Source organism: Anastrepha obliqua, chromosome 3, assembly GCF_027943255.1.
Source record: "Anastrepha obliqua isolate idAnaObli1 chromosome 3, idAnaObli1_1.0, whole genome shotgun sequence".
NCBI classification, from domain to species: domain Eukaryota; kingdom Metazoa; phylum Arthropoda; class Insecta; order Diptera; family Tephritidae; genus Anastrepha; species Anastrepha obliqua.
Window position 1 is genome coordinate 126,828,354 of NC_072894.1, and position 9,905 is coordinate 126,838,258.

At 35.5% G+C, this 9,905-nt stretch overlaps 1 protein-coding gene across 1 annotated transcript; it reads right to left on the reverse strand.

Moving 5' to 3' along the window:
• Nucleotides 1–6,090: 6,090 nt before the first annotated feature.
• LOC129242210 (uncharacterized) lies at nucleotides 6,091–7,648 on the reverse strand. The gene is made up of 4 exons (XM_054878764.1): nucleotides 7,630–7,648; nucleotides 6,995–7,573; nucleotides 6,675–6,929; nucleotides 6,091–6,275 (listed from the first exon to the last, which is right to left on the reverse strand). Exons 1-4 carry the CDS (start codon nucleotides 7,646–7,648, stop codon nucleotides 6,091–6,093), a joined length of 1,038 nt encoding a protein of 345 aa, XP_054734739.1.
• Between the last annotated feature and the right edge of the window lie 2,257 nt (nucleotides 7,649–9,905).

Below are 9,905 nucleotides of genomic sequence, written 5' to 3' on the forward strand. Positions count from 1 at the left end.
CCCAACATAGACTCGGATCATTACCTTGTTGTAGCCAAACTACGCACACGCCTCTGTACAGTAAAAAACGTACATCTAATTACGCAAAGAATGTTCGACATCGAAAAGATGCAATCACAACAGACAGCCAGAAAATACGCCACTCGACTCTCACTTCTGCTCTCAGAGAGTACTGCCCAACAATCCGGCATGCACGAGCAATGGAGCAACACTTTTCATTCTCTACGTACCGCTGTCGAAGAAGAAATCAGATTCCGCCGAGCCCGAAAAAACAGTTGGTACGATGAGGAATGTCATGCTGCCACAGAAAGAAAAGATGCTGCCTATAGAGCCACACTGCGATCGGACGCAACGAGAGCCATGTGAGATCGTTACCGAGAGCTAAGAAAGGAAGAGAGACGTGTTATCCAACAGAAAAAACGAGAAGCCGAAATACGTGAGTGCGAGGCGCTTGAGATGCTGGCCAATAGGAACAACGCCCGAAAATTCTACCAGAAAGTTCGGCGGCTTGCAGAAGGTTTGAAGATCGGGGCGTTTTTCCTGTAAGAACAAAGACGACGATCTGGTGACTGACATCCAGAGCCTACTTAAATTATGGAGGGAACACTTCTCCAACCAGTTAAATAGTGATAGATGCGCATGTCAGAGAGAATGTGAAGATCCCGATACCACAATCGTTGACGACGGAATAGCCGTTCCGCTACCCGACCAGCGGTAACGCGACTAAAAAACAACAAAGCCGCGGCCGCCGACGGACTACCGGCTGAGCTATTCAAACATGGCGGCGAGAAGCTGGTAAGGTGCATGCATCAACTTCTATGCAAAATATGGTCGGATGAAAGCATGCCTGCCGATTGGAATTTAAGTGTGCTCTGTCCAATCCATAAGAAGAGTGTTCCTGCCATTTGTGACAATTACCACAGGATTAGTCTTCTACATATTGCCTACAAGGTTCTAGCGAACATATTGTGTTAAAGGCTGAAGCCTACCGTCAACCAACTGATTGTACCTTATCAGTATCATCATCGACCAAATATTCACAATACGCCAAATCTTGAAAAATACCCATGAAAGGAGAATCGACACACACCATCTTTTCGTCGACTTCGAAGCTGCATTCGACAGCACGAAAAGGAGTTTTCTGTATGCGGCGATGTCTGAATTTGGTATCCACGCAAAACTAATACGGCTATGCAAGATGACGTTGCTCAACACCAGTAGCGCCGTCAGAATTGGGAAGGACCCCTCCGAGCCGTTTGATACCAAACGAGGTTTCAGACAGGGTGACTCGCTATTGTGTGACTTCTTTAACCTGATGTTGGAGAGGATCGTATGAGCCGCACAACTTAACCGCTCAGGCACAATTTTTTATAAGAGCGTACAATTGTTGGCGTATGCCGATGATATTGACATCATCGGCCTTAACAACCGCGCTGTTAGTTCCGCCTTTTCCAAACTGGATAAAGAAGCAAAGCGAATGGGTTTGGTGGTGAACGAGAACAAAACGAAGTACCTCCTGTCATAAAACAAACAGTCAGTGCACTCGCGTATCGGCACCTACGTCACTGTTGACAGTTATGATTTCGAGGTTGTAAAAGACTTCGTATATTTAAGAACCAGCATTAACACTGATAACAATGTCAGCCTTGCAATCCAACGTAGAATCTCTCTTGCCAACAAGTGCTACTTTGGACTAAGTAGGCAATTGAGTAGTAAAGACCTCTCTCGACGAACAAAACTAACACTCTACGAGGCTCTGGCTTCACTTGGTGTGTCCAATTAACGCCGGTTAGCACGAGAAAGAAACGACTGGCGCGCTTTGTTAAACTCGGCTAAAATCGCGTAAGCAGTTATCGCGCCAATTAAGAAGAAGAGAATTATTGAACTATTTTTTTTTAATTTATATATACATAAATATATGACATTTTTCTAGCCTGTTCTAATTAAATTGTAATTTTTTTATTTATATATATTTATCTATACTAATATTATAAAGAGGAAAACTTTGTTTGTTTGTTTGTAACGAATAGGCTCAAAAACTACTGGACCGATTTTAAAAATTCTTTCACCATTCGAAAGCTACATTATCCACAAGTAACATGGATCATATTTTATTTTGGAAATAGGGCTCGAGATATAGGTCAAAACGTGGACCCGGGTAACCTTCGGATGTGTATGTACAATATGGGTATCAAATGGAAGCTGTTGGTGAATGCTTTAGTCCAGAGTATCTTTCATGCCGCTCCGTGACTAGGGTCTCGAGATAGAGACCAAAACGTGGACCCTAGAATGTGTTTGTACAATATGGATATCAAATTGAAGCTGTTGGTGAATGCTTTAGTACAGAGTATTTTTCATGCCGGTCCGTGACTGGGGTCTCGAGATATAGGTCAAAACGTGGACCCGGGTAACCTTTGGTTGTGTATGTACAATATGGGTATCAAATGGAAGCTGTTGGTGAATGCTTTAGTTCAGAGTATTTCCATCCGCTCCGTGACTAGGGTCTCGAGATAGAGACCAAAACGTGGACCCTAGAATGTGTTTGTACAATATGGATATCAAATGAAAGCTGTTGATAAGTGCTTTAATACGGGGTAATTTTCATACCTATTGATGACTAGGGTCTCGAAATATATGCCAAAACGTGGACCCGCCGTGTCTTTGCACCGAATTAAACCAAACTTATGCACATTGTTGAGTAAGTATTGAAAATGGGTTTCGTAAAGTTTGGTTGTAATTCGGAGCAGTGGCAACGGGTACAGCGTTCTTTTGAGCCAGCCATAATGTCGCTTACTTTTTTAACGCTTGGGGCGAAACTGAACTGTCAAATTGACAGTGTGAGTTACAATGTGTCAATATTTCTTTCTGATTTGGATGACATAAGGAAAAAACGTAAGTGCAACATGTAAAAATTGTTTGTGAATTTTTTTGGAGTGGATTTTGGAACAGTGAATAATTTCTTACGAAATTTGAGAATTTAATGTGAAAATCGAATGAAATTATGTGTTCGTGGAAAAAACAATTTTTTTCGTTTTTTTTTTGAAAAATATAAATGGATAATGGTTAAAAAAGTCCAATGCTTAATAAAACATATAAATTGAAACGAAAAATTCATGGATGGTTAGGAAAAAAGACGATTGTTTATTCATATGCGTTGATTTGAAATTTAAAAACAATCTTCTTTTTTCCTGATTTTCAATTTATATTTTATATTTACTCAAAAACAAATAGAAAAACAAAAAATATTGTTTATGCCAAAGCGCTTGAATAAAGAATAAAGAAATAAATAATATGAAAACCATATATTTTCTGTTATAAACCATATCTATTCTATTTTAGTGTGCCCAGCGAAGGGGGCCGGGTTTGCTAGTGTATATATAAATTTAAAAAAATTACAATTTAATTAGAACAGGCTAGAAAAATGTCATGAAGAAAGAACTAAAACTCCGAGACTAAATAACAAAACAAATGCTAAATCAAGTTACGGAAATTGTACTATGGTCATACTGGTCACCAATTGTGCTAACATGACGTCAGTCATTGTCAAATTCGGTGAGAGCAAAGTAACGGTACCACGATAGGCGCCATCTCATTATTCTTTCCATCATGCCACTGTGCCATATCAGATTAGCTAGAGTATTGGTGTAAAAAATATTTAGAATGTCCTAGATTTCATAAGGTAAAGCAATAATTTGTATTATGAGAGCAATAATTTGTATTATTATTAAGTTATTTGCACTTTTTTAACTAAAACCATCGCTTCTTATTGAATTTGTAGAAACTTTAAAAACTATTTTATCTCCTTACATAGTTACCAGTACTTCGTAGCGGTAAACTTTTTAAATCTACGAAAGCAAGCAATAACAAAAACGAAACAAATGCTTCTCTCAGCTGTCAAGAAGTGCTTTTTACATATCTATCTATTTTTCGGCATCTAATGATTACACACTCGTTAGTCATAAACAATCATAGCGATCGTAAGAGTGATTTGTTAAAATGTGAAATCCAACGTAAATTTAAAGAACGTAAAAATGTCTAGAAACGGGACATCATTTGAGGTGATTTAATAAAGTAGGTCTGTTATAATTATACATTATTATAGGAAAAAGTGTGTAACAGTTATCAGAAATGTTTTATTTAACCTGGCAAACTATTTATAACATAATAAATCGTGCAAAAAATTAAAATAGGCTGGAGCCAAACTCTGCAAGTGGAAGAGCATGGACAATTTCTGACCACGCCGAATGCATTTTGTTGGGAAAAGTAGCCTCAAACCGCAGAAATCTTATTAGTGAGCTTAGAGGTGTGTGTGGAGTCGAATTTTCTCATGAAACAGTCTGGTAAGTTTTGCAAAAGCGCAATTATACTTCAGGAGTTGCTCGAAAGAAGCCTATGCTGTCTGCACAGCATATTGAAAAGCAGTTGTGTTTCATTAGAACTTACCTAGCTCAACCAAACAGCTACTGGGATTAAGTAATTTCTGCGATGAAACTAAAATCATGCTGTATTACAATGATGGGCCTAATAAATAGAGTGTGGAGGCAGCCATTAAAGCACTGGAAAAGCTTTATTCCAGCAAAGTTTAGCAAACTTTCAGTCAAGGTGTGGGGATGTACATCCAGCAAGGGAATGGGTGATTTGGGGTTTGTGGAACATAAGATGCATGCACGATAATATTTAAATATTCCGCAAAGCCATTTGGAAAATATTTTTTTGACAAATAGTGCAACAAAATTAGACTTTATTGTTACACACAAACCTCAGTTTAAATTTTACCAGGATAGGGCAGAATGTGGTTTTTTTTTAAATGCAGTAAAATATTGGAAACATCAGCCCAAAGCTCGGATATTAATCCAATGGAAAATTTTTGAGGATGTTTAAAGACAAAAGTTGCAAAAAATGAAATAAATAATTATAAAAAATAAAATAAATTTTGTATCAGATGATGATGATTTGACTTAATCTCGAGGAGTTGTCTTTGGCTTTTTGGTATTATCGAAAGATTACCTAATTGGTAACTCTTCAATGTTGAGGGCTGGGCTGCCCATGAACCTATTAAAATATTGTGCCTCGCTGAGGGAAAATACCCATCCCCTACCCCGTCTGTTTTAAAAAAAGGGGTATAAGGGGGGGTAGAGGGGGTATTCTACTTTCTAAAAGTGAAAACCTCACTTGTCGGCGGCTTGTAGTTTTTAAGTTATTTGATTTTAAAAATTGTAAAATTGACCAAGAATCCTCCTATTTTGGTTACTACACCCAGCCGAAGTGCTGCCAGGCATCGTATAGATAAACAATTTTAGAAGATAATAAATGAATAAAAATACAAAATTTTACAAATTATTTCTATATTATATACGTCTATTCATATATATATATATATATATATATATATAGATATATTTATGGATATATGTATATATTTATATACATATTATATATTATATATATTAATGCTTGATTTTCAGTAAAGTATGTTTGATTGTATGCATTTTAAATATATGTTATATATATATATATATATATATATATATAAGTATATATTTAAATTCAAATTTTCATTCCAAATTTCCGATTTTTAATTCCAAATTTTCACTATATTATAAATATATTAAATATCTATATATAAAAAAGAATAGTTAAAAAATTTTACAAAGAATAAATGAATAAAAAGATAGAATGTTATGGTTTGTAACTGTATTTGATGACATCAATCAGCTTTTCAAAGGGATCATAGCGATTTTTAATTATTGACTTGCGCCAAATATACTCTACAATGATGTCCGCGAAGTTGCTTGGATTGTTATAATTATCCTTTTGAAAGAACCGTTTTACCACCCTCCATTGAGATTCTATCCTCTGCGTATGTATACCATCGCTCGTCATATATATATATATATATATTTAAAAAAAAAGAAAAAAATAGCGCCGCATGCGAAAATTTGGAATAAAAAATCGCGCGATTTTTAATTCCAAATTTTCACTATATTATGAATATATTATATATATTCTTTTTTATATATTAAATATCTATATATAAAAAAGAATAGTTAAAAAATTTTAAAAAGAATAAATGAATAAAAAGACAGAATGTTATGGTTTGTAACTGTATTTGATGACATCAATCAGCTTTTCAAAGGGATCATAGCGATTTTTAATTATTGACTTGCGCCAAATATACTCTACAATGATATCCGCGAAGTTGCTTGGATTGTTATAATTATCCTTTTGAAAGAACCGTTTTACCACCCTCCATTGAGATTCTATCCTCTGCGTATGTATACCATCGCTCGTCATATATATATATATATTTAAAAAAAAAAGAAAAAAATAGCGGCGCAGGCGAAAATTTGGAATAAAAAATCGCGCGATTTTTAATTCCAAATTTTCACTATATTATGAATATATTATATATATTCTTTTTTATATATTAAATATCTATATATAAAAAAGAATAGTTAAAAAATTTTAAAAAGAATAAATGAATAAAAAGACAGAATGTTATGGTTTGTAACTGTATTTGATGACATCAATCAGCTTTTCAAAGGGATCATAGCGATTTTTAATTATTGACTTGCGCCAAAGATACTCTACAATGATGTCCGCGAAGTTGTTATAATTATCCTTTTGAAAGAACCGTTTTACCACCCTCCATTGAGATTCTATCCTCTGCGTATGTATACCATCGCTCGTCACAAACGGATTGTCCGGGTCGCTGTGGTTTACTTTTAGGTGCTCATACCCATGATCGCGAAGGCAGTCGTATGCTTTCCAGTAATCCGTGTGGATTGTTGTGCCTTCCGTCACAGGCTTTTTAATCAAAGGTATGAGCACCTCCGCCAAACGCACGTTGTCCGGACATACCTCCAGCCTTAAGACTTCGCTGCCGTTCTCTATCATACCGAGAACCCAATGGCCTTCCACTCTTCTCCCTAAATTAACAACAGAAATATTTTAATTAATAAAATGTTTTATATTGCAGGCATACTAAATTTACCTTTATTATATTTTCTTTTGCCGAATTTGCTCTCATCTATTTGCACGATTTTGCCCGGTCCTCCTATTTTTCCTTTGGACTCCTGCTTGTCAACCTGATATGTTACCACAGCCTCACGGCAATAACTGTACCAGTCAGTTATTGTTTCGTTAGACAAGCAGGAGCCCTCGACGAAATTTTCTTCTCTAGTCATGGCATTCGACCAGTGATGTGCATACCCATACATGATGTGAAAAATATGGGGGAGCGAAATCTTGGCCTTTTCAAACCAAGTCCCGCTCGCTCTAGACACCCCAGAATTAGCTCGGCATGACGATTTTCTGCACCGAAAAATGCCCAGTGAGCAGTTGCCCCTCATATGCAGTGACATCTGTGTCTTATGCTTTGTACATAATTTCGACCGCAGAATGAGGCCGTTATCCTCGGCAAATTGGACGCACTGCTCTGTTGTCCCCAATCTCCTTATCACTTTTGCAAAATTCCAGCGCTGCTTTATTTCAGCAGCAGTGAGAGCATTGCTTTTAGAAGTTGCTGGTTCTTGCAAAGTCCTTCCACTGCTTGTGGAAGGTATATTATCATCTAAAAAGTATATTAATATAATTCAATATATATATGTTTTATAAGAAATAAATTACCTGCTTCCATTTGACTCATTTTGTATTATTAAATATAATCTAAATCACTGAATCGAAAACTTTCAACGCGTTTTAAATGGCAACGGTAAATGGAAAACACGAAAATGCAAAACAAAATGAAAGTAAAAATTACCGTTTTTCGAAGATGCAGAGATGCATTCCCAGTAGGTACGATAGGAGAAATTCGAGTAGGATGGGAGAAATTTTAGTGTTTTTGTGTAAAACTCCTTTCTGCGTAGGCGGCCTTCGACGGCGCTTAAAAAAATAAATAAATAAAATAGGCGGATACTAGACCGTCTATGCTGTCCACAGTATTTTTGCGTAAAACTTTCTTGTGCGTAGCCATGCTTTTCAGTTATTGTAAATTTAGCTGGCATATTTGGAGTTAGCAACTTAAAAATGCAATATAAATTGTTAATTTGTGGTATAAATAAATAAAATGAGTTAAAAACGTGTGTGTATGTTAATATAGTTTCAATATTTATTAAAATAAATGTGATAAGTGCACTTATTCTATCAAAATTTGGTGAAGGTAAAAGACAAATTTTATCAACAAATAACTTAAAAACTATTATTAACTGAATAGTGTTGGTGCTAGTTTTAGCAAAATAAGCACGAAATGAACATCTCCTGTGAATTTCATTGGAAAATTCGTAATATTTCTCTCAAAACAAGTGAGGGGGTAGTGCATGGAGTCGGAGCCGTTAAGCAATTTGAAGAAAAAAGAGAAGTATTTTTGAATTTAAACTTCTTAGGAGTCGATGGACAAGCGAGAATAGAGAGTAAAATTTCAAGGCCATACAACGTTTTGGGCATTTTCGTTCTGCGAGAGAGAGATAACACTGCCTACTTTTTGGCGCTTGTTTGTTGGTGCAAACTTATAGGAAATATATATTTGGTGCTTACTTTTTGGCGTTATATTTCCTTGGTGCCTATGTTTGGGGCGTTTTTTGGTCCCAATTTTTTTTGGCGTTTTTTCCGTTTCCTGGCTAGTGCTTGTGCGTACTATAAAGTGCTATCCATTCCGGCGTCGAATTTATTGGCATTGCTTTGCGGTAATTTGTGCCATTGCTGCGGTCCTGGAATTGCTGCGTTTGTGCGGGTGATAAACGCTTGGGGTAGTGCGCGTTGTTGCCACGGTTTGTGTCCGGCGTTTACCTACACCGGTCGACCCTTCTCCGTTTCTTGTAAATTTTGTCTATTTGTATTCTCTGCAAATGTTGTGAATTTATTTAGATATATATTCTTTCTTCCTCTCTCTCTTCCTCTTTCTTTGTCTGCCTTGAAAGTTTCACTTCTGTTATGTGCATTACGCTACAGGCACCTTTTTTTATTATTACATAAAATGTATAGTCCATATGCATTATTTACAAATTAAATATATACATTGTATCCGCACAATTTCGTACGTATTACCCTACCTTTTACCTTTAAGGACATTCATTATATTTTTTTTAATTAGTTCAGTGTGAAATATTTGATTTGTTCAAATTAACATCAAATTAATTTCACTTTTTACTGAGGATTGGTATTCATCGTTTCGTAGAATTTTTCAAATTTACTCAATTTATAGAGATTTTTCAAAAGCGTTCGACAAGATTTCTCATAGGGCTTTAATTGCAAAATGTGTTTCTTTCAAGCCTGCTTGAGTAGTCAATTCGTATTTGCATAAGAGAAAGAAGAAGATTGCTACTCGTGTGGATGTTATTTACTCAAAATCATTTATTTCTAGTTCTGGAGTACCTCAAGACAACATCTTGAGACCTTTAATATTCATTTCACTTATTAATGACATTTCTTCTTGCTTTTCCACAGCTAAATTTTTCTGGATGCCGATGGTCTTAAAATCATCGATACTTCAATTAGAACTTTACAAGTTTTATAAAAAAATGATTAGGTACCGTCTGTCTTTTAATATCAAAAAGTGTCAGAAACTAACTTCTTCTTAGATATTGAAAACTGTAGTGATTTCTTAAATATGTCATAACGAACTCATGTCTTACTGAGGTTAAAGGTCAACAGAATTCCATTATATGTATTTCAGCTCTTGATTGTTGGAACAGCAAATCCAATTTTCGAAACAGCCTAATACCGGTAAGACAGCAGTCGCCACTAGTAGCTTTTAAAAGTAGTGACTAAAAGATACTATCGAGACTGCTGCTTAAATCTCTGTGTAAATATTTTTAACCCCAAATCTTTATGAAATAAACTAAGAAATTTATTTTAGTTAAAAAATATATGAAATCTGAAGAGTAAACTGGTAAACGTATGCAAAA

Bases quoted from the DNA above. Each gene is read 5' to 3' on its own strand.
- LOC129242210 (XM_054878764.1), bottom strand. The intron at 6,930-6,994 runs GTAAATTTAGTA...TTGTTAATTTAG, and splicing joins CAAAAGAAAATATAATAAAG to GGAGAAGAGTGGAAGGCCAT. The intron at 6,276-6,674 runs ATACGCAGAGGA...GCGATGGTATAC, and splicing joins TGTGACGAGCGATGGTATAC to ATACGCAGAGGATAGAATCT.